The following is a 24285-nucleotide window of genomic DNA, read 5'->3' as shown; positions in this document are numbered from 1 at the left end:
AACAGACTCCTGTCTTTTTTTATCTCTTTCCCTTTTGCAGCCTTTTCTTAAATGGAGATGGGTAGTAATCAGAGAGGACACATTTTAATATGTTAAGTTCCTTTTTTATTTAGGCAGCTTGGCCATATTAGACAGCTCCATGGGCTTCCTTGTGTCAGTGGCTGATGTGCTGAGGACAGCATTTTGACTCCACTGGGGCTGGAAACAGAGAGAAAGTTGGAGGGAAAGAAATCTGGGCTGTTAAGATTCCTGTTTGAAAACATTGCAGGTTCTCCCAAAATAAGAAACTTGTTGAGTTTTTCACAGAAACATATTTCACTAAGCAGGGCAAGGCAGGTTGCTCCAGTGATTAAATCATCAAAGCCTGGGAGAGAAGGAGTGCTTGGAAAACATTAAGATGATCACTTCTCAGTGAAATCAGTGTTGAATCTGTTTGGTAATTTCTTGTTTTTATTCTTGCTTCTTTGTAATATTAGCAACATTATCCTGTTAGCAAGGATTTTCTTGTAGCAGGCTGTTGTAAATATTCCATCAGAGATTGAATTAAGCCTTAACTGAGAGCCTGGGTAGAACTTTGTCAGATAATAGCTGCAATCTGGCGAGACCATTTAAAACACCACTTAGAGGCAGCTTTATTAAGTGAAAATATTGGACGATCAATGTTGAATCCATAATCATCTTGAAATTTTGGGTGCAGAGCCTCAGAACAAGTCTGGGTAACATTTCTCCTACTCCGACTGCCCAGAACCAAATATTCCTTCTTTTGCACTTAGGTTTAAACAATTTAATTGAGCAATGGGACTGTTCAGAACGGCATTAGGGCATGAAAGAGCTGTATAAAGGACATACCCTCACAGCAGGAAGATTTAGGTAAACTGCAGACTCATGATTAAGAAAGGAAATCTCTCTAGAGCAGATGGAACTCTTATTATGCAATGCAGTGGTTTTTCTGAAGCTTCTTCTGAAAGTATTTGGCACTCACTGCTTTGTCAGTGACAAGACATTAAAGTAAAAGGATGTTCTCTGATCTGGGTTGACAATTCCTATGCTTAAGACATGATCATGCGAGAACCCCCAGAGGTAATTTAAAAGGATATTATGTAGACCTGATTCCAGAGGGTGTCTGCATGCAGTGAAGATGTATAAGCACTTTGAACTTGACATGATTTAATGAAAAGCTTGGAGATAAGCATGTTCTTGGGCACTTGTCAGAGTACAAGCATACTTTTGTGAGATAATTCCTGCTGGGAGCTGCTTTGCAGTATTCGACTGTAAAGGAAGAAAGGAATTGCCAAAAGAAGCAGTGAAAAAGTGGGGAGAGAGAGAGTATGGGGAACTTGGAAGCGCAGGAAAACAATCATTTACAGTGTTTCTTTTTCCTCTAGGGCCATGTAAATGAAAGGTTCAGGTTTACCACATTTTACATCTACTTTGCTTTGATAATCATTGAGTTGATACTTTCATGTTTTAAAGAGAAGCCTCCATTTTTTTCTCCTGTTAATATAGATGCTGTAAGTATTTTTTTCACTTTGCTTTATTTGGATTTTACAGACTATATGGTGTTTTGAGAATTCCACTGAGAGTACTTGTCATTGAAAGCAGCTTTGGTTTGTTGTAGAGATGGCAGTATTTAGTGACCCTCTTAAAAACACTGGGTATGAAGAATAGTATTGTGGTTTGGAGTCTTTTTCCATTATCTGTGTCATTAGAAATGGCTTGGAGCTGTGTAGTGAAAGCAGCTCTCCTGCTTGCTGCCTCACAGCAGTGTAAATTATATTTGTGAGCACTGAAGTGTAATAATAATTATTTCAAGAGGGTTTTTTGAGGATATGGTGCACTACTTGTTTAACATTCATCTCGAATTAACAAAAGTCTATGAGGTTTATCTTAATAAATGAGTTCTGTATGTGTTGAGAACAGATATGGAAAAACATTCATATCAAAAGATATTAGTAGTGTCACAGGTTAAATTTCTTCTCCAATTCAAAAATAGTCCCTATAATTGGATTTATGTTTGAACCAAGCTGAGAGAGAAGTTGAGCTCATGTCCTAAAACGAACATCTCTGAAACTGTAGAATGACATTTCACTTTATAGGTGGATTTAAAGGCAGTGTATGAAGCAATTTTTAGGTATAAAAGGAGTTCAGTGTGGGAAATGGGAAATGAAAGAAATCAATTTTATGTCTCATTAGGACATAGGTACGTACATGTAATATACCACACAATATGCCAAAAATTATCAAAATAGACTGTTGTCATGTTAAAGTAATGGTAAATGTCTTGCTTTATTTATTTTCATTTTTCCCCCCATAAATTCATTATAGAATCCATGTCCAGAGTTAAATTCAGGCTTCCTGTCACGATTGACATTTTGGTGGTTTACCAGGTGAGTTTTTTCTTCAAGCTGTTGGACAGCTGACAAACCCAAAACCTGCTTGTGATCTGTATTGCAGTGAGCAGTACAGAGATTTTCCTTCTGTGAGTAGTTGATGTTGGATGCTCTTTCATCCACAGTAGTGTCAGCACTTTGAGCATTTGCCTTTTTAGAAACACAGAGCCCAAACTTTTTCTCTGCAAGGTATGGCAGCAGCAGTATCATGACAAATAGGATGTGCAGCCTGGCTGTGCTCAACACATGCAGGAATATAACCTAAACCAGGATGTAGGTCTCTGCTCCACAAGATAAATTGTGGCAGCCTTTCCCCCAGCTGAGGGTGCATTTTTTTTTCTGTTGAGGTTCATGGGTGAATGCTTTTTTGTAAGGACATTTCTGTGCAAAAGGGAAGGTTAACTGGGTTATGTATATAAATTATTGCTGCCAACTGAGGTCGCAGTATCAAAGATGCAAATTTGAGATTGGGCCTGCTACTCCATGATAAAGAAGTGGAACAGCTGTCCAAGGTCGTGTTAAGAGCCTATTTTTCCACAGGGGTTGAGATCTTCATTCTTCCACCCATGTAATTTTATTGTCCTGGTAACAGCCCTGTAAAGTTCTTTTTAGTGAGAGGATGAGAACTTTCTAAACTTCCAGAATGTTCAGCTTTCCCAGTGAGATTCTTGGCAAATAGGATGTTTGTATCCCTTGACAAAATTCCCTTTACAGTTGAGGAAGTGCAGTTTTCAGAAAAATCTGATTTTCCTTTTACTCCAGTGAGCTCCACTTTTGCGTTTTGTTCACCTCTGACAGTTATTCCAGATCAACTTTATTGTTTTCACTTCTAAAGCTTCAGTGTTTCCATTTAACAGCACAATTTCATCCAAATGCTTCTGTTAGTTGGGTTTTTTTCTGCAGTAGTGTTTTTTGTCTGAAGTAGTGTTTTCAATTAAATACATGTAATTAGAAATACATCATGTCCTTTCCTTGAGTGCAAACATCAATAAAAGGAACAAAGGGTGATAATTATTCTCCAATCTCCCTTTCTGTGGAGTGTCTTCTTGCTTTTGTTACCTGAATAGTCCTAGAGTTACTGGCAATGCTTTAAAACTGAAAATTCAATTTTCCAAACTTAATTGCACTGTTTTTCTCCATATGTACAGCATGGCAATTCATGGGTACAAAAGGCCTCTGGAAGAGAAAGATTTGTGGTCACTGAACAAAGATGACACTTCAAAAACTGTCGTGCAACAGCTGAGTAAAGAGTGGGACAGAGAAAAAGCAGAGTGCAAACAGTAAGTAGATGAAAAAGTCTGCAAAGTTGAGAGCTTGGTCTGAGTCCTTTCAACACTCATAAGTTGCTCATCCATGAAAATGAGCCAACTAAAAATGCACCCGCCACTTCAGCCTTTCTATTCTTCAGTCATTAATAGCATTAATAGTTTAACTTTCTTTTTTTAATATGTCTAGGCAGAGGCAAACAGGAGCCCTGTGGGGCTTGTGTGCCACCAACACACTTTTTAGGTGCTTAAAATCTCCATGGGCAGGTGATGCAACTTCCCATGTGGAGAAGGGCTGAAGATGTGTGAGAAGAAGCTGTTGAGTTGGTTAGATTGTAGAAAATGAACAATTTTTCACCACTGAGCTGGTAGTTGTCTAACTGCATAATTGCATCCCTCCCAGGTGTGTTGGAGCACAGCTTCTGGACACATAAACCAAAGAGAATTTCTCATCATCTTCAGCATGACTTTTTTGGCCTGGCAGTACTTTTAGCCTTAAGGCTCTCAGCAGTGAGCAAGTCTTCACTTCCCGGTGGTAAAGATAAGAAACTCAGAACATGTGAAAGGCAGGAGGGGAGGAAACATTCCACTTTATTGCTGAGACCCTTCTGCTGTTGCCTAGAAAACTAGCAGCAAAATTGTCCTCGTATGTGATGGAAATGGGATAAGGGTCAGAACCTGCATACAGTTATACCCCTGCTTGAGAGGATTTCCTTTTTATTGCATGTTCTAACCTAATCCAATCTTAAAAAATTATCTATTATGCAACTCTATTTTCTTCTCTCACTGTTTGGTGTCCAAAATGTTTCCAAGCAAATAGATGTGATAATAGTGTGTTTCAAATGAAAAATGTCAATAAGGAGGGGGCCTGTGCTTCCATTTCCTTTCATTGTGGAGATTTCTTCTCCACGTGGAAGCTTTGTTCTCTTTTGTGCATGTCCTTGCCAAATTGTAAAGACACTATTATTTGATAATATTAGGAGATAATTGTCATTTTCTTGGCAAGGCTAAATATGATGTGGAGAGTTCCATTTTGCAGCTAAAATTTGAAATATTTCCAGCAGTTCACCCGCAGCTGTCCACTAATGCTCAGTGTGGATGTGTTATAGTTCTACTTCAGGGGATTTTTTCATTGTCTTAATGTCTCTATTTTTATGGTGTCGAATAATGTGCATGGTCTGGGTTCTGGTCTTTTTGCACAGACATAAATCTTATTCCCTCAGGCTGTTTTATGGTAAGAGCACAGCCATCGTGCAGGAGTGCATGCAGTCCAGGAAAACTTTTACTAGGAAAACAGAGACTATGCCTGGAGTTTTCTCATGGGGTTCATTGCATTTTGGAAACTATTCATATAAACTGGGGCCAATTGGCAGTGAATTTAGCTATAAATTATGAGTCATATTTAGCTCAGGTAAAACTTTGTGGCAACTGTATTAATGATTCTAAGATGGGTAAAAGAGCAAAAACAAAGCAAATTACTGCGCTCCAAATTGCTGTGCTCTATGGAACTCTGAAAGCTCTACTTATTCTTCAGTTATAAGCAGATATTCTCTATTACTTCCTGTCAAATAACATTAGTGGTAGTTGCTTGAGAGACATTGTAAATACTCTTTTTTTCCTTTCAACTCTCATTAAATCTGCTCTGAGCAAGCTTTTATGACATTAAAATGCTGTGTCAATTTGTACACGTTGAAAGTGTGATGAAAAGTATTTGTGGTGTACATAGTAGTAATTTATTTTTAAAAACTTAATCAGTTGCAGCTCTTACATAGCTAACGCTTTAAACATTTGTGGTAATGATTATCACATTTCTGTTGTTCCCAAACCTTTTTTGAATCACTGCTGTCTTGTGAGTTACTGTTAAATAATTGCTAAGAATTCTTTTGTTTCTTGTGAGTTACAGGAGAAACCAGCCTGGATTTAAAATGTTACTATAGATAATAAAGCACACAAAGAGTATTTTTCCTTTCTTTAGCTCTCTTTGCTTATATGGCTGAAGTTTCTAGTCACTCACTTTACTGATAAGTGCAGTTTCTTCTGAGAAAGTTAGAGCTATGCTGGATGGAGAAGAGAGAGCTGGAATGCATTTTCCCTCATTTTTAGTTAGCTTCTGATTTTAGAGACTGTCCTTATGAAGACATATTGGAGATGCAGGGCCGTATCAGCACCAAAACATGTGTGTGTTTTCCCATGAGATAAATCAGCACCTATTATCTGCCCTGCTATAAATAATGGCAACAAGACACATGCTCTTTGCTTTGATTAAAAGCTGGGTGTGAGCAGTCCCACACACTGCTGAAAACCTGACCTCACCTAACTACAGGTAGTAAACACTAAAAGTGCATTTTCTCCCTTTGGGACTCTTAGCTGCAAGAGAACCATTGCTTTGCTATAGCTCAGTGTAATAAACATTTTTAATAGCACAAAGTCAGGGGCAAGTAGTCTTGTTTCTTCAAGTCTTTCAATGAGTTTAACAGTCTGGCTGCCAGAAAAACAAGGCTTTTCTCATAAACTCCCCAGGTTTGATCTGGAAGACAAAGACAACACTGTTTGTTCTTGTCTGGGGGAAAAAAATAAATTGACTGGTCTAGGTTCTCCCCCTGCCCTCTAGCTTTATTGCAAAGATGTTGGGATTCGAAAATGGCTTTTTCTGAAAGGATGTGGACAAGTTTATACATGTGTTAGCCTCAGTGATCACAGTGAATGCTCACAGGCTGTTGGAATTATTGGACTCTGCAGCTAGCCAGCTCCAAAAAATCTGCACAGTCTTTATAAAAAAATCATTAATTCAACCTCACTTGGTAGTACTTACAAGTTATTTTTCAAATGCCTTGTGGTAAATATTCACTGTTTCTAGGGTATCTTTTCCATCTGTTTTTTTCTTGTAGAGCTTATGTGCCCCAGATTAATTTCATTCTCCCTGTTGCACCTGGACTTAACTTTCCTGTCTGACATTCAGGAAATTTTTCACTAGTCCCATAGCCCCCAGGAAACAACATCAATTTGATATTTTCTGGTAGAACAGTTGCCAGGCTGATGTTTGAGAGCAATTCACGGAGGAAATAATTTCCCAGAGCATACCCTTTGTTGATGGGCAACAGAAGTCAGGCACCTAAACCCCAAAGGGGCTTCTACAAAACCTGCCTGGAGCCCTCAAGAGAAGTTTGGGCATGTTGGGCCCATTTTTCATCAGTCAGTCTAAAAGAGTACTCGTGGAAGAATCACTTTTGTTAGCTTATTTGGCAGTGGGAGGGTGGCAAAAAGTACAAAAGGAATCCTAGAATCCTGGAATCATTAAGGTTGGGAAAAACCCGGACAATTATTGACTCCAATGGTTAACAAAATGGTTGCAGATAAACAGGGTTTAAATGCCTCAATTGTCAACTGAGTAAAATTTAGATACTTAAACCCAATGTTTCTCTCCTGGAAGAATCTGAACAGCTGTGGTCCAGATCTTGGGGATGGCCCAGTTTTGAAGGTGCTGTGGTTTCTACTCAATTCCAAGTTTCCAGAAATGCAAAACTTTGTATTTTGAGAGTACTGTGCCTGCTGCAATGGCTGTAGCCCCAGGGGGATTAATTCTGCTTCTCTGGAAGCAGCTGTGTGATCGGTAAGGGTACAGGCTTAGCACAACTACCGATTGAACAAGAACACAGGCTCAGAAGGAGTAGGTGAGGGTGCCTTGTGTGGGAGGTCCATAGCACTTCTTTGAGGATTCCTATACAAGAAATTGGAGATCCAAAGTCAATTCTGGCCTCTAAGGAAGTCCAGCCTTCCTCTCCTCCTCCTTTGGGCCTTGTTCTCATGTCATGGTGATTGATTTTGTGGCCTATGGGATTAGTACCCCCTAAGTACTGCAGAACAAAAAGAAAATAAAACAAGACTCAATTGCAAAAGAGTAGCTGATCCTGAGCACACCTTGATGGTGTTGGAAGTGTTGCTGTTGGTCAGTAGCAGAGCAGAGGAGGGTGCAGAATTTGGGGAGTTCCCACAGTGCTGTTCACACAGGACGGTGCCATTCTCATTGTCAGTTGTCTCCTGTCATTTGTTTTGTTTCCCTAGGAAAGAGGATGTGTCCTACATGAGGAAATCAACCCATGAACAGAATCATGCTGGTGGCAGCCCAGAGGAAGCAGAAGTCCTGATCAGAGACAAAAGGCACAATAGGAAACCTTCCTTTCTCAAGGCTTTGTTGCGGACCTTCGGGCCATACTTCTTAATTGGCTCCTTCTTCAAGTTGATACAAGACCTACTCTCTTTTGTCAACCCTCAGCTATTAAGGTCAGTTTACTCTGTGAGTAGTTTCTATGTGTGATCCCTGTGGTTGCTTGGCTTTGGCACAGGGCAATTGTTTTTGAAATAAAGAGTTAGTTTCCCTCACAGTGCCACATGTGTATGCTCCCTCACCTTCCCCCTGCAATGCCATGAGACATGAATTCTTTGTTGAGGACTCAGCTGTAAATTGGACAAGTTCACTGAAATGTTCTATCTGTAAATCTCCCATCGCTGTGGGCAGCTTTGACTTACAAATTGCATGTTGCTCTCTGATTCAGTCCAAAGCAATTTCTCCCCATTTCTAAAGGATTCGCTGTGAAATCAAAGTGAAGCATTGCTGGCTGGATCCAGTGGTCTCTGAATATCTGATATCCTCATATGTGGATGGTGGTTGCAGCTGTGATGTGACTTTATGTGCAGATGTTGTCTGATGCGCCAGTATGTGGTGCTCTGGCCAGACTGCTGTCACCTGGGAAAGGTTTTGGGTTGTTTAGATGAGTTCATGTGCTCTTAGTTGTGTTCAATAACGAGAATGTGAGAGGCACAGTTGCAGTGAATTTCCATGTGAAAGAAAATTATAGTTATATTAAAAAAAAAAAAAAACAGACAGAGGAAGAGGTTATGAGAGAAGTGGTGTGTTCTCAAATTCTCTTTGTATGAGGAGCACCATCTCCCGGGGGGGCCAGTTGCTCAGCCTGATCCATAAAGGAATTTGCACAATCCCCGCATTTTTTTCTTTATTAGTATTTTTCTTAAAGTGAGGAATTCAGCAGAAAATCATTAGCTAGAAGGAAAGCAATAGTGGAATTACCAGCATTTCTACCTAACAATTATTAATAGAAAAGCACAAAGTCCTATTAATGCATGAGGGAGGAATGGAACCTGGGTGGAGCTCACAGGTGGATGTAGGGAGAGGGAGAGGAGAAGGCTCTGCTCCTATTTGAGTATCTCTTAAAAATAACCCATGTTCTGAGATTGTGTTGTTCTGTGGGTGGTTTGTGATATACCCAGAAATTTGCTAAAAAGAGGGTCTGACCAAGCGTGGTGACATTTAATAGCTGACAGTCTGTCTTCTCCTGCTGAAGAGGAGGCTGCTGGCTCCTCCTGAGAGCACATTAAGTGGAACGTATTCTGGGAATTTCTCAAATTTGCATGAATTCCTGAATACGTTTCAGTGATATCTCAAGGCATATTATGCTGAATTCCTTCTCAAGTCTAAATTCCTGCAGTCTGGGAAAATGCCCTTCTGATAGTAAGGGAAGATGAAAAAGCCATGGCTGTCTGGCAGACTGCATGTGAGATAGTTTCATGTTTCTAAAAAGATTGGTGAATCCCTGGGACTACCCAGAAGAGGTTTTCCCTGAAGCTATTCCCTTTTGGAGAATGAATGAATGGAGCAGTGCAGAAATAAGATTTCTCTGGACTGAAAAAAGAAAGATGTAGCAACCTCATGCTTGTACTACAAAGCTTTGGTTGCCTGATTTTTAGTTTCCAGGTCCATTTTCCTCCTGCTGATTGTTTGAACCATGGAGCAAAATCTTTTTTTCTCCGATATTTTTACAGTTCGGTATTCTGATCAGTGGACTGAAGTCACAAACATGATTTTTGAGAGCACTGGATATTGCCATGTGTCACTCTGCTTGTTTGCTGTGTGTCAGTGTGCAATGAGAGCTGGGAGGAGTAAAAAAGGATTTACCAATAAAAGCTGCTATAGCCATCTTAATGGTACCATTTTACAAAAAAAATGTAAGAGTGAAGGACTCTCTATGCATCCATCCAGGAGGATGTCTTTTAATTTAGCACTTTTTTTTTTTGGTGGGAAAACACCCCAGGCAGCAGCACTCAGGCTGCTTGAAGAAGATTTGGGTAAGAAGCTGGTTTTGCCTGCCCTGCTGCACTGCCTTATTCTGTCCTATCATTCACCTCTTGCCCTGGGGGCCTCCCTAACAGAGCTCAGACAGTGCACTGTGTGTTTAAACCCTGAATCTCAGGGGAAACCAAGAGTTTCTCTTCATATTTCATTTTCAGGCCCATTTACAAATGGACTTTGTCACTGGCAGAGCTGCAGGTTTTGCTGTTGGATCTTTGCAATGTTGTTTGACTGAAATCATAACTCATCCTTTGTCCTGGGGAGCTGTTTGCTTTTTGTGGTTAGGGAGAGGATGTGGCAGGATGCTGTAGTTGGGAGAAGCTGTGTTATGTCCCATTAAATTTGATGCATGGTTTTAAAATTTTTGTTTCTTTTTCCTTTTCCTTCCCTACCCTGCTGACACACAGTGTATTAATCGGCTTCATTAAGAACAAAGATGCCCCAGCCTGGTGGGGATTTTTGATTGCAGCTCTGATGTTTATCTGCGCTGTGCTGCAGACACTCTTCCTTCACCAGCACTTCCAGTACTGCATTGTTACTGGGATGAGGCTGAGGACTGGCATCATTGGGGTGATATACCGAAAGGTAAGGCTGGAAGCATTTTGTGGGCTGGAATACTAGCCAGGCAAGTGTGCTCAATTCTCACATATTTAGGGAAGGTTAGGCATGCTGGAGAGGAGTAGCCTCCTGGAATATAAAAGATTGGGGGTTTGGTGAGTTTTTAGGAGTACCTCTTTAATACTTTACAGAATTTTCCAGTGAGCAGTAGTGTCATATGAGTGTTGTGGTAGGTTATTAGACATACCAATACCAGTTCACTCTAAATGCAGGAAGAAGAGAGACTTAGATTAGATGTAAGGAAAAAATTCTTCCATGTGAGGGTGGGGAGGATCTGGCACAGGGTGCCCAGAGAAGCTGTGGCTACCCCATTCCTCTAAGTGTCTAAGGCCAGGCTGGATGGGGCTTGGAGCAACCTGGGATAGTGGAAGTTGTTCCTGCCCATTGAAGAGGGGTTGGAACTTTAAATTTTCTTTCCACCCAAACCATTCCACAGTTTGGAAGAGGGATCTAGGAGAAGAACATGTTTATGCTATGAGTCGATCAGACCCAATGAGATTTTCTTCAGATTGCTATGCACTGCTTGAGCTCATAAGCAAAACCATTTCATGAGCTCTTGTTCCTTGGAGATCAGGAATGGATATAGGTGAATTATTTTATTCTTTTGGGAGAAGCACATTATTCTTAGATAGTGTCATTTTGCTAATAATTGAGTATTTGTTCTCCATGTGTATGAAGATTGTGAATGCATTGCCACTCTCTCCCTTGTCAGTCCTTAGTGATCACAAACTCAGCAAAGCGCTCATCTACTGTTGGAGAAATTGTCAACCTCATGTCAGTGGATGCCCAACGTTTCATGGACCTGACGACTTTCCTGAACATGTTGTGGTCTGCACCACTCCAGATATTTCTAGCTTTGTATTTCCTCTGGCAGGTACAGACATTGTCACAATTCATCTAATTAATGTGCAGGCTTTTTCTTTTTCCTTTTTTTTTTTTTTTGTCACTTTGACCTGCCACTGTGTTTTTTACCAACTTAAAGTGTTCTGTCCTGTAGTAAAAGGGTGCTGCACAGCCTCACTTAATGTCTTAATTATTTTGTTCCACTGATAGGCTAGATGGGCATTGGAAACAGAATGTTTCCTTTGTCTTTCCCCCTTCCTTACTCGAGTTTGATGGGCTCAGTCTTGGACTCTTGTTCCCAGTAGTTGATACAAATGAGAGCTTGAGGGTAGTGGTTTAGAGACCAAACCAAACAAAAACCTGGGCGTAGGAAATATTGTGTGTAGAGATTATATCCTGCTACATAATGAAGTTTTGTGCAAGTCAATGTGAGACAAATCTCATCTGGAAAAACCATAATTTTTCATTTGCTACATTGTGACATCGTTTCAGCTTTATTCCAGGTTCAGTTTGAGCGCTGGCTTTCAGACTTGTTTCTGTGCAATTAATGTCTTTTACTGCATAAAACAGTAGCACCAACTTAACCATATTGATTTCAACTCAAAAGCCATTAAATTTCAGCAGCTCTGAATTACTGCTCTGCTGGAAGCTGAGCTCTGGTTACCAGCAGTTTGTATGATTGTAGTCACACTGAGGTACTGGGTTAATTCCATAATTACAGTTCCCTTGGTCAGAGAAAAATCCAGAGAAAGGTTCCTATCACTGATACAATAACAACAATAATAATAGTTATTATTGTTATTTTTTTTATTGTATTATTATCATTATTATTCAAAGTGGTCCCTTATTTTTCTGTCTCCTCTTCACAGTTGCTCTGTGGAATCTCAACACTTCACTGGGACAAGTTCAACTTGTCAACATTGATTTCTGTTTCTATTACTTATTGTTGTTTTAGCCCTGACTGTAGGGAACACTTGGGTACAACAACTTACTCTTTCTTTTTAAATCAAGGCTTTAGGTCCTTCTGTGCTGGCTGGAGTTGCTGTGATGGTCTTACTTATCCCATTTAACTCAGCAATAGCAATAAAAACCAGAGCATTCCAGGTAAGGTGGCAGCAGAGAAGGTAATGTTACATGAGTTGGCAGCTGTGCTATGAGAAATGAAGACATCTGGGGTTGTTAATAAGATGCCATTTGCATCAATTTACTTATGAGTAAGAATGTAGTGATATATTAATAACTGTATCATCTTAGCTAATTTTTCCATAGTGAATTGAATGCAATTTAAGGGAAAAAAGCCTTCTGTCATTGAGCCAGTGGCTTCTTCATACCTCTGGAGCAAGCAGCTTTTGGGATTAGCAAGAGGTTTCTTTGCCTCCATGTCCCTTCATCTGGTATTTTCCTCTAGGACTATCTAGAGAAAGGCAAATCAAAGCTGTTCTTTAAGCTGCAAATGAATGTTTTCAGAGGTGGCAGCTAAAACCTGACAGTTTGAGTTTTATGCCAAAAACCAGTGTTGATGTTCACTGCTACTTAGCTGGGCCAAATTTCATTTATTATCTTAAGGGAAAATGATCCTTTATTCCTTTCTTTGTAGTCTAGTTCTCTCTAGTCATGGAAAGCTGAAAAAATACCAATATAACAGTGCCCTTTGGCTTTGTGCTAGAAAAAAATCCAACAATTGGCTTCTCCTATGCAACCTATCAGACTGTTTGGAAGATTAAAATAGAAATTAAAAGTCAATCTGTTGGTGTAAAAAAGGTAAGGGTTGGATATAAATTAGGACTTTTAAGCACAGCCTTAGTAACAGTGATATTATTATATGCCTTAAAAAGACATACAGGCATCTCTTGGATGCTGACATGTTAGTAGTAACAATCCTTTTCTCCCTTGCCCATTATAAGATGCATAACTTGCTGTGCTTATGTGTGTGAATTTTGTCTATAAATTTGAGCAGGGATGTTTTTATTTTAATAACTGAATGAAAGACTGTATTTTAATAGATAGGAAAAGAAACCCCTAGAAGTAGCCACAGTTTTCAAGGGATAAGAAATAAAATGTGCAAACAAGGAAGAAAAAAATCTGAAGAAATCAAATGAAATTATAAGGTAGTATTTTTGTGAAGTGGCTGAATCTTTCTTTAGGATGGTTTAAAAATGTAGCTCTTAAGAGTTAAAATGAGTGGAAGGCTTTTGTACTCTGCTTTCCAGGCATTTCCTTTGATTTCTCCTGTCTCTGGAGGTAGACTAACTTGCACAATAAGCTCATAACAGTCTGCCTTTCTGTAATTACCTTTTGCATCCTCTTCAGAAGTAGCCTGAGGGCTGTGACAGCTGTGAGACACATGTTGAAAACTCTCCTGTAGTCCTGACTGTGGCTCTGTCTCCCGTGTTTACCAATAACCCAGGTGGAACAAATGCGATACAAAGACTCCCGCATTAAATTAATGAACGAGATCCTGGGTGGCATCAAGGTGCTGAAGCTCTATGCTTGGGAACCATCCTTTTCAGAAAAGGTCCTGGAGATACGGAAGAATGAGCTGAAAGTTTTGAAAAAATCTGCCTACCTCAACTCTTTGTCCACCTTTGCCTGGATCAGCGCACCCTTCCTGGTAAATTAAATTTTCATGTCTCTCTAAGCTGTACAAGTATACCCTTGAAGGATAAGCCCAAGGCTTTCTGCTTGCTAATGTACATAGAAATAAAATGTAAAGTTTTTGAAGAAATTATTCACATGCTTTGATACAGAGTTCCCTGTTCTCAAAAGCCCTTTTGTTAATCAGTATTAAAGTATTTTGTGATAAAGCCTGCCAGTGAAAGCTGGGAATAGCTGTCACAGGAGAATTTCCAACCACTTCAAAGTGTTTCCCATAACAAATTAAAACTGGAATTTGAAACCTCAGAGAGATCCGTGAATAGCAAAATAAAAGAAACTTTAATTGAGTCAGTCAGGACAACGTCTGTCTTTAGCTCTCATTTCTACCTTCATGTTGCAGTCCTCTACTTGTTTTAGTGAGAGAGGGAGTTGTTAAATTATTCTACAGCTCAAAAAAGATTTAATGTGAAAACCGAAGCCCAAATGATAATGTCACCAACTCTGAAATGCATTTTCCTCAATTTCCTCTTTTCCTCTATTTTCTACTTCAGTGGACTGTGATCTCTTTTGCAGAAAGGGTTTTGGTGAATAAAACCATTCAGATAAGTCCGTGGTCAAAACTATTCCCAGCCAATTTTTCTCGAGATCTAAGGCCCAGCCCTGCAGGAATGATCTGATCAGCCTGGAGATTCTGCCCCTTTTATAGTTCCTTAAAGTCATTGCACTTCCTTCAGTGCACATTCCTCTTCCTGCTCATTGTGACTTTGCTGCACAGGATGATCCTTCCATGGTGGACGGCCCCTGTTATACAGCAAGCCAGCAAATAACTTGGATTTCACTTCCTTTTCTACTGATTAGTGAATCTCGTTTGCTTAGCCTGCAGTTTACAATGGGAAAATTTGCTTGGGTGGAGCTGGAAGAAACCACAACCCGATAGAAGCTTTTCCTTTTTATTTACCCGAGTCCTGTAATTCACCTCTTGAAAATCAACTGAATGTAGCCACTAGAAACTTGACAGGTCTTTTATTTTGTGTGCCCTTTTTCTGTACCTACTTGTCCATAGAACTTAACATTTTTAAAGCATGTTGAAAAGGTCAGAAACACAGAATTTTCCCATTTTTTTGGTTGGTACTTTTATTTCCAAGATGCCTATCAGGATTGAGTACTTTTAAAATGTCAGAATATACCAGGCATCTTACAGTAAACTGCCTTTCTGGCTTTCAGGTAGCACTGACAACATTTGCTGTGTATGTCTCTGTGGATGAGAAGAACATCCTGGATGCAGAAAAGGCTTTTGTCTCTCTGTCCTTATTCAATATCTTGAAGTTTCCCCTCAGTATGCTTCCACAAGTCATTAGCAACATTGCACAGGTAAGGAGGGCCTGGAGCAGAGGTTGTTCTGAAAAATTTGAACTGAAAGAACATGAAAAATTTGAACTGAAAGAACATGTCCTTGATTTCTGGAATGCAGAGATCCCTTGCATATGCCTGTTTTAGCTGCTTTTCCTTTTAATATCCTTTCCTGCTCTCCTGCATTGGAAAGCCTGACATCTTCTGAGTGAGCCTGTGTGAATTTTGCTTTGCTCAGATAAACTCAGCTTGGTGTGAGAAATTTCACAGTTAAAAGCTTGAATCTCAGCATAGGACTCATTGCAGGGGAGGAATGACTCACTGTTCAGGAAGCCCATGGGGGAAGCTCAAGGCACTGTGCATGCATTCTTTTTCAGTAGTAAGAGCGTTAAGTCCTCATTAAAAGAATGATGAAATAATGCCACATTCTTTTCCTAGACAAGTGTTTCCCTGAAGAGAATTCAGCAGTTCCTGAGTCATGATGAACTTAATCCAAATTGTGTGGAAAAAAAAGTGATTGCACCAGGTAAAGATGTTGATATTTTTCTTAACTATGCAAATGCAGCAGACTTATCTCTCTTGGACTGGTTGAGCCAGGAAAAAAAGCCAAAGAGAAAATAACAATGTTAATCTTGAGTTTTAAACAAGGGAAGAAGCTGCTGCTCTGAAAGTGCTTGGTGTTCAGGCTGTGTGGAAATCAGAAAAGTTCCCGGCCATATTTCTGAGCTGGTTGGGCCTGAGTTTGCATCTGCAATGTACCGGATGCTAACAGCACCGAATATGGAATGCATCTGCTGACTATGGACAGCAAGACTTGTTCAAACCTTTCACGCTGCACAAATGCTCAAGAACTTTGTGAACAGTTTTGATTACTTCTGTTCAAAACAGAAGTAGCCCTAAACAGTTGAGCAAGCCAGGTGTGGCAGGCAAAATGCTGCAGAATGTCAAAGTTAATCTGATAAATCAAAGCAAGCAGCATGCAGTGATCTTCTACTGATTTGAAATGAGTTTCTGAAGTAAAGTTGTGGTGATGCTGAGCAGCACGTGTTGGGAGCAGCTCCACCAGGGCAGGGTGAAGCAGGGCATCTTTTCAGCTCCCTAGATCTGTCAGGTCACAGTCTAGAGCTGAAGTGACAGTCAGTTATTTTCACTCTGAAGAAGCCTGTGCTTCCCATGTTCATGACCTGTGCTTCCCATGCCAGCAGAAAAGGGAAGTGCAGTGTGTGTAAATAAAGATCCCTCTGTCAGCCTGTTCTCAGTTGTGCTGTTATGAGTAACACATTTCCTGCCTCTCTTGTTGTTGTGTTTTTGCCACACAGGCAATGCCATCAGTGTAAGAAATGCGACATTCAGCTGGGGAAAGGAGCTTAAGCCAACGCTGAAAGAGTAAGATTTCTTTGTGCAGTTGCAATACAATATCTACCTGGTCTCTGGCTCTTGGGAGGCGTGTTTGAAAGCTGTCTGCTAAAAACTATGCATCACATGTCAGCATTTCTTCGCCTTTAAAACATGGAGCTCATGCCTCATGGTCTTTAAGCTTTACAGAACAGGGCTTTAAGGCTTTAACTTCACAGGAACCAGCATAAAATAGTTACCTATTGAAAGACAGGCTCCATAAATTCCTTAAATAGGCATTTTTTAACTGAAGCATTGTATAAATTAGATTGATCTGGTGGATTTTGAGGGCAGTTAGGATGTCTGTGTTGGCACCTAGGTGTCCCAGCAGTGGTTACTTGAAGAGGCTTGTGGCAGATTCATCTCTGTGGCAGTGGAAAGGCCATCTTTAGACTGTGGAGGCGAATGTTTTGCACATTTGCCTCCTTGAATGAACAGAAACAAAATTTGCCTGGAAGCATATATACCTTCTGTTATGCATCAGTATATATGTAAATAGAAGTTTGGCTGGATTTCACTAGTGAAAAGCACTTTGGCTGCAAAGAGACTGTGTCTCTTTGTCAGTCATTTTTGTATCAGTTCACCTTCAGGGCTTAGAGTAGTACCTTTGAGAACACAGTGGGGAAAACAGTAAAGGATTTTAATTTGGAAAGTCCTGTTTTTCTTGTGTCATTGTGAATCCTATTTACTAGCACAGGAAATACAGTTCTGAAGTGGTTTGAACATTTTTAGATGGGACATATTCACTCACTACTTTTATGCATTTGCTTTCGGTTTTAAAATCAAACCCCAAAATACTTCTGGAAGATTGTCTGTTTTCAAAATGCTTATTAACTTAATTTGACTTGCTGATGGATTGATACAACACAGCAAAGAGTCTTAGAAGGCTTGTTAACAATCCTACTGCTTCAGCAACCAGCAAGATATATTATGCTGGGTTTTCATTTGCTCCTCAAGTTATGGTTACAGCTGATTGTGTGCAAGAAAGGGAGGAGAAAACTAGTGACCAAACTTTGCGTATTATATCCAGTCAGGCTGTGACTGTGTATTTCCGCCCTGGTTTAAAGACCGCTGATGTCTTTAGTAAGCTAATGTTCAATTAATTTCAAGCTTATTTCCTCCACAGTATAAATATGTTGATCCCCAGTGGTTCTTTGGTTGCCATTGTTGGCCATGTTGGCTGTGGGAAGTCTTCTCTGGTGTCTGCTCTCCTGGGTGAGATGGAAAAGCTGGAAGGAGAAGTGGCTGTGAAGGTTGGTGGTTTTTTATGAAACAATTCAATGATGGTAGGGAAATGTGCTGCTTATGCCTGCCCTTGCCTAGAATGCACCTCAGGCTCCAGAAGGAATTATAGTTGCTCCTCTGGCAGCTTGTCTGCATGTTTGAGTTTTGCCCAGTTTTGTATGAAGTTAGTTTCCTGATTTGATCAGTGATACATGAGCAGTTAGCACACATATACATTTAATGTGAATGTATAGAAACCATATACATGCTGAATATCTTCCTCAGAGTATGAATTCATGCTTGTTATGAGTCAGAGATTTTCTCTCTCTTTTTTCTAGGGTTCTGTTGCTTATGTGCCTCAACAAGCCTGGATCCAGAATGCCACACTGAAAGATAACATTTTGTTTGGCCAAGCTCCTAATGAGGAAAAATACCAAGATGCCCTGGAGGCCTGCGCTTTAAAAACTGATCTAGAAGTGCTGCCAGGAGGAGATCAAACTGAGATTGGAGAGAAGGTAAATTTTTTTAGGTAGTTTTTTTTTTTTTCAAGTCAGACCTGCCTGGTGATTCCTGCTCTAGCTAAGGAGAGAACACTGTAAAATCAGCACTTTGTTTGATTTGATCTTCACGATGGCATCCCTGCTACAATCAACACCAAAACATGCAGGGCAGTTGTCTGGAAAGCACTTGACTTGAAAGTTGTCTTAATTTCAGGCTTGTGTGTGTATTGTGGTGCAGAATTACACATCCAGCCCTGGAAGACCAGAGTGCCCTCTGTTTGTCATGAATTGTAAAGATGCATCTGTCCAGAATCACTGAAGGCCTTCCTTTTCCTGTAGGGATTGAAAGGGAGGGAACAGATGGTTTTGCTTCAAGTGAAAAAAAATTTGATCATCTCTTAACACATTTTAATGAGAAACACTTACATCTGTGTTTACCAACAAAGATATTATTTTTTCATAGGCTACTGAGTCTGAGCTAGAGTACATGAAATGGTGTGGAGATGGGGATTTGTGTATAAAAGGAAATATGTGGAAGATGTTCCAGGTGCCACAGCCCTGCTTTGAAATTTGTGTTTTACATCCTAGTTGACAGTTTCACTTTTTATTGTTTTGTGTTTTAACAGCTCCCTTTAGGAGCTTATTAAAAAGAGACTTACTGCATCTCCAGTTTGCTGGGTGAGTGGAAAGTTTGGCAATTAGCAGGCAGATCTAGAGGCATTCTGTGCCTGTCTCTGGGTGGGTTGTTTTCTTCAGTGTTTCATGTTTCAATTCAACACCCAAGTGCTGGGCTGGGTGAGAACCATGAGCAGTCAGAGCTTTTTTGTGACAGGTTTGTTCTCTCCTGTCTCCCTCCAGGGCATCAACCTGTCGGGGGGGCAGCGGCAGCGAGTGAGCCTGGCCCGTGCCGTGTACAGCAGCTCGGACATTTTCCTGCTGGACGATCCCCTGTCTGCCGTGGACTCGCACGTGGCCAAGCACATCTTCGACAAAGTCATTGGCCCGGATGGGATCCTGAAGGGAAAGGTAAACTGGGCTCTAGATCCTCTTAAAAACGCACACAAACTCAGGAGCACAGAAGCTGTTTCACCGCCCAGGCCTGAGTGACAGCTCCTTCCTGAGATTCTGTGTGCAGCTGGCAAGGCCTGCACCTCTCCTCACAGCCCGGGCTGTGGCAAAACGCTGCTCACACATGTCCAGAACACTGTGCTCTGGTCAGAACGTGTACAGGCAGAAACCTGCCCTGCCTTTTAAAATCCTTTCTCTATGAGATCTCCATAAAACAAGGCATGTGCTGGAACGTGCACAGGCTGGTAGTGTTAATTGTTGTTTCTTGAGGGCAGCGCAGCCAGGAAGCTGCACCAAATATGGATGTTACACAGGATTTTGGCAACAACAACCCAAACTGCAGTGGTTTTGCTGCACCTTCCACTCCTGCTGCCATCTTCTCAGATCGTCTTGAAGCTCAAAAGGGAACGGCTGCAAAGAAAATCATCATAAGGGAGGGAGGGAATGATAATTCAGTGTGTTTACTTTCCTCTCTGTTTTTGTCAGCAGTAGGAGCAAAGCGACTTCATTTACATCAGGTCAAGCTAATTTGCCTAATGTGGACAGTGTTATTTCACTGTGCATTTCACCTTGACACAATAATTCATTTCCTGTCCCAAAAATGTATTTGACTTGCTGAGTACTGTCAGTCCCCACAGTGCAAATGAAGGATATGTGGTTTTTTTTCCTTTTCCCTATCCAGACCCGAATCCTAGTAACCCACGGCATTAGCTTCCTACCTCAGGTAGACCATATATTTGTCCTGGTAGATGGCAAAATCTCTGAAATGGGATCTTACCAAGAGCTTCTGAAACAAAACAAGGCCTTTGCAGAATTCCTCCGGAATTATGCACTGGATGAAGACATTGAAGAGGATGAACCAACAAGTACAGTATTATTTTTTCTTAAAACATGTCTTCTGTCAACAAGGTTAGAGATACTTTCTCTGTGTAGTGTCCCCTGGTTCTTCATGGCATTTGCCTTTCTGCACTACTGTGAAAATTATTGTTGTGGCCAGGTCTGTACAACTGAGAAATCTTTTCACTAATTTGTTTCAAAATTTTGTGTGTTTTGTCCTAGAAGAAAGCAATCTTGTCTGAGAAATTATTTTAAACTTGGGAATTTATTTTACAATTAGAAAGGTCAAGCTCAGCAAGAAGACAAAATAGCCAAGAATAAACTGGGCTTGGTATGAAAGGGGCTACCCAGAGTCTGGTGTGTTTTTTCTTTATATGTGATTGTGGTATTTTTCATGTAGCGAAGTCCAAATGAAATTTTAATCTTGGGTTGCTTTTCAGCTTGGTTTGATTCTGATAAAATGATGCAAGATAAAAGCATTCTGGTGGATGTTTCCCCTGTGTGACAGTGTTCCCATGCCTGTGCACTGCTGCTCTCCAGCCTGGCAGAGGAGCATGCATGGCACCTTCCAGCCACAGCTGAGGCTTGCAGGACTCTTGATGTGACTCCCCCAGCCCAGGCTCATGTCTAGAATGTGCCAAATTAGTGAATTTAGCTAGAACCAACTCTTAACATAGGCAATAGCCTGGCATTCTGATTGGTTAAAGGGATGTGATATAAGTGAGTTTGGCAGTCAACCTACGTCACAAGATGTTTGCAATTTTGTTAGAAGTGATGCACAGAAGGGATATACACAAAGCTAGGGGGGAGCTTATGCATGATAATTTTCCTGGGGGAGTGGGGGTGGGTTTGTTTTCATGGCTCTTCCTTTTTATAGCCACCTTTCTCTGTGCTTTCCTATGACAGAAAATTGAGGTGTGATCTTGTCTTGCAGTGCTGGAGGAGGAAGAAGTGCTGCTGGCTGAAGACACCCTGAGCATCCACACAGACCTGGTTGATAACGAGCCCGTGACAAACGAGGTCCGCAAACAGTTTCTTAGGTAAACATGAGGTCCTTGCTATTCTAGTCTGTGTCTGGGGTAAAAGACATCTTTCAGATGTCAGTCACATTCTGCTTCTCCATCTGGGCTTCAGTTTCCTCAATTCCCTCTCATAAATAAATTGGTTTAGTATCCTTTTAAAAATAAATGTGAACACTCAAGATCAAACATCTATTCCTTCTGTATTCTTTTCAGTCTGAACTGAACTAATTTCTAAAAGCAGCTCTCTGGTTCTTAGATAACACCACTGTGTGTATTTACCCACACAATGGTGAACTGCTGCCAGAAAAATAAACTCCTTGCATTGCACCTTTCCATTGGGAGCCTTGGAAATCTTTGAAGGTTTTTATAATCATACCCATAGACGCTGTCCAGCTACTGCTGATAGGAAAACAGAGAAGCTCAGGGTTTAGTTTGAAATGTCTGCCTTGTCATGAAGCCTCTAAAGCCTTTCCTAAAGAGCTCAGGCTCTGCCACAGCCTTTCTTAGATCCTGTATTTCTGGCATCCCTGAACATGCAGAGAGGTGGAAGAAACATCCACAGCTATGAGTGAGGCTGGTATGGGAACTTAGTGGAAGAGCTGGGAATAAATCCAATTCACTACATCCCAGCCTTGCCTTAGCACTGCCACAATATGCCCTTTTTCTCCTAATGACTCTTCTGTTTTAACTAGGCAACTTAGTGTAGTGTCTTCTGAGGGAGGAGAATGTCCCAACAAAATGTCAACGAAACGAAGAGTCTGTGAGAAGAAGCCAGCAGAGCCTCCTCTTCCAAGAAAAAGTGCTAATGAGAAACTTATTCAGGCTGAAACCACTGAAACAGGCACGGTATGGTTTGATTCCCCCCTCCCCTTTTCTGCCTTTTTTTTTTTGTTTGAAAAAAAAATCCCCTTTATTTTAACATTAGATCCAGTTCTGTTAAATATGTGCACAAATCACAACTGCAGGCTTTAGGCATTAATCTGGTGACCACTGATCATTCAGATTAGGGATTTTGGCAGAGATTTTGGCACCCAGGTAGCCCTATATACTTAGGAGAACAAAAAAAAAGGAAAAAATAATCTCTTCCAGTTCCCTCCACAGTCACCCAATACTGCAGAGCCCTGCATTCCATCAGCCCTGCCTTTGTCTCGCAGAGCTTTCAGCACTGTTGGTTTTTAAACTGTTTGGCTGCTGCTGAGTCCAGCTGCAGCACTGGGTTACACGAACCAGCAGCCTCTGGGTGCCAGTGAGGCTGCTCTGCCTAAATACTTGCCAACCTCAGTACAGAGCACTTTGTGCTTGTAGGTACAAAGGGGCTGTATTCCTCCTGAGTAGGGCCAGGGAGAGAAATAGGAACAAGAAAAAAGAGAGGATGGTACCACAAAAGTCAAAGAAAGGAACAGAGAGGAGCAGCAGATAGAAGAGGAGCAAGGAGGTTTGATAAAGAAAAAGCCCCTTCCTTCCACTTCAGAAGGCTCAGTATGTCCTGTTTAGTCTGATGTACATGATCCATGACACAGATCTGCTTTTTCTGTAGATTATTTTAGCCTTCAAAGTCACTAATCAAAAGCACTTGTTCTTTTAATTATTCCTCCTTATGCTTTTTACTAAGCACTGAGTTTTGTCCTGAGTCTCTTTTGCTTCTCTGCCTTTTAGCATGACCTTAGAGACAGCACCTTTACATCTTGCTGTTTATGTTCTTGTTGGATTGCATTAGCATTTGGTACCTCATTTAAGTTGCTGTGAAGACACAGAGTGGAGGCATGTTCAACACTTTTGCTTAAATAGCCCATTTAAAGTTGTCTTGAGTACGATACTCCTGCCAAGTTGCTTCTACTTCCTGAAAATCTTGGCTCCTATTCTTATTACCCATCTTTTGCTGCTATTTGATCTGGCTTCTTTCTTTCCTTTTTTTTTTTTCCTTCCCCCTCTGGCATAGTCTTAAAAACTAAAACCCCACAAAAGTAATGAAATATCAATCCTCAACATGGAGGAGAAGAGTATTTCAGAGAGGTTTCTGACTTGTTTTGAAAGCCATCATCCTGACAAGGAGCTCAGGCAGATGAACCTTTCTCTGTGGTGTTTAGGAGTTCAGGCAGTTTTGAGTTAGGCTGGTGTCAGAGTGTGTTAAAGTTTTGTCAGCAGTTCCTCTCACAAAGAATGTTTCTATCTCGTAATTCTCTTTAAACTCCTTGTGTGGGTTGTGTAAATCAGCTTTAGTGTGTGATTTTGCAGGTAAAGCTAGCAGTGTTCTGGCAGTACATGAAGGCTATCAGCCCTGTCATTTCTTTGGTGATCTGTTTCCTGTATTGCTGTCAAAATGCTGCTGCCATCGGGGCCAACGTGTGGCTCAGTGACTGGACCAATGAACCGGTGGTAAATGGGACTCAACACAACACAGCCATGAGAATTGGGGTCTACGCTGCCCTGGGCCTCTTGCAAGGTGAGGGCAGGTAAAATCATCATACCCCAACGTTTTGGAATGAGGCGTTAGGTCAGAAAGCCGTGGCACCAGTTGCTAGTGGTCCAAAAGGATGGTAAGTTTAGATTACATATTAGGAAGAAATTATTTATTGTGCTGGAGGTGAGACCCTGGCACAGGATGCTCAGAGAAGCTGTGGCTGCCCCATCCCAAGGCCAGGTTGGATGGATTTCTGAGCAGCCTGGGATAGTGGTGGTGGGGTTGGAACTGGGTGATCTTATAGGCCTCTTCCAACCCAAACCATTCTATGATTCCATGAAAATTGCCCCACAGCTCCTATCCGAAGCAAGAAAGCTGATGTAACCTGGAGCTACACAGTCTGAGCTCAGCCCAACACTTTTAATTTTGTTGTGAAGCTCTTGAAGGGGCTGAACAGGTGATGTGGAAGCTTGAGAGAGGCAAGTTGGAAAGAAAACATGAACATTTCAGTGCAGAAGGGGATGAAGGGTTGGGGTGAAGTTGTAACATTAGGACATCATGGAGGATTGTGGAAAACAGCAGGAAGATGGTTATGTGTCTGTTTTCTATAGAGAGGATGGTGAATCCTGTGG

At 41.0% G+C, this 24285-nt stretch overlaps 1 protein-coding gene across 5 annotated transcripts in view; it reads left to right on the top strand.

The window, feature by feature from the left end:
* The window catches only part of ABCC3 (ATP binding cassette subfamily C member 3), a 47039-nt gene that overhangs the window by 15138 nt on the left and 7616 nt on the right, over positions 1-24285 (top strand). For 2 of the 5 annotated variants that reach the window (XR_012583166.1, XM_005494780.4), the window contains exons 5-22: positions 1386-1511; positions 2326-2387; positions 3539-3670; positions 7718-7936; positions 10208-10385; positions 11131-11292; positions 12273-12365; positions 13669-13872; positions 15081-15227; positions 15645-15732; positions 16526-16592; positions 17728-17854; positions 18164-18340; positions 19184-19351; positions 20076-20259; positions 21165-21270; positions 21945-22098; positions 23488-23695. Coding sequence is in view for 4 of the 5 variants with exons in the window: in XM_005494780.4 (XP_005494837.3) it covers positions 1386-1511; positions 2326-2387; positions 3539-3670; positions 7718-7936; positions 10208-10385; positions 11131-11292; positions 12273-12365; positions 13669-13872; positions 15081-15227; positions 15645-15732; positions 16526-16592; positions 17728-17854; positions 18164-18340; positions 19184-19351; positions 20076-20259; positions 21165-21270; positions 21945-22098; positions 23488-23695 (2602 nt within the window). In the remaining variant the exon portion in view is untranslated. Of the gene's footprint in view, positions 1-1385; positions 1512-2325; positions 2388-3538; positions 3671-7717; positions 7937-10207; positions 10386-11130; positions 11293-12272; positions 12366-13668; positions 13873-15080; positions 15228-15644; positions 15733-16525; positions 16593-17727; positions 17855-18163; positions 18341-19183; positions 19352-20075; positions 20260-21164; positions 21271-21944; positions 22099-23487; positions 23696-24285 lie in introns of those variants that run through there. The other 3 variants (XM_074554947.1, XM_026797840.2, XM_074554946.1) reach the window with 3 other exon arrangements.

This window comes from Zonotrichia albicollis, chromosome 19 (assembly GCF_047830755.1).
Source record: "Zonotrichia albicollis isolate bZonAlb1 chromosome 19, bZonAlb1.hap1, whole genome shotgun sequence".
Lineage (NCBI taxonomy): Eukaryota > Metazoa > Chordata > Aves > Passeriformes > Passerellidae > Zonotrichia > Zonotrichia albicollis.
This window is presented reverse-complemented; position numbering and strand designations above follow the sequence as displayed.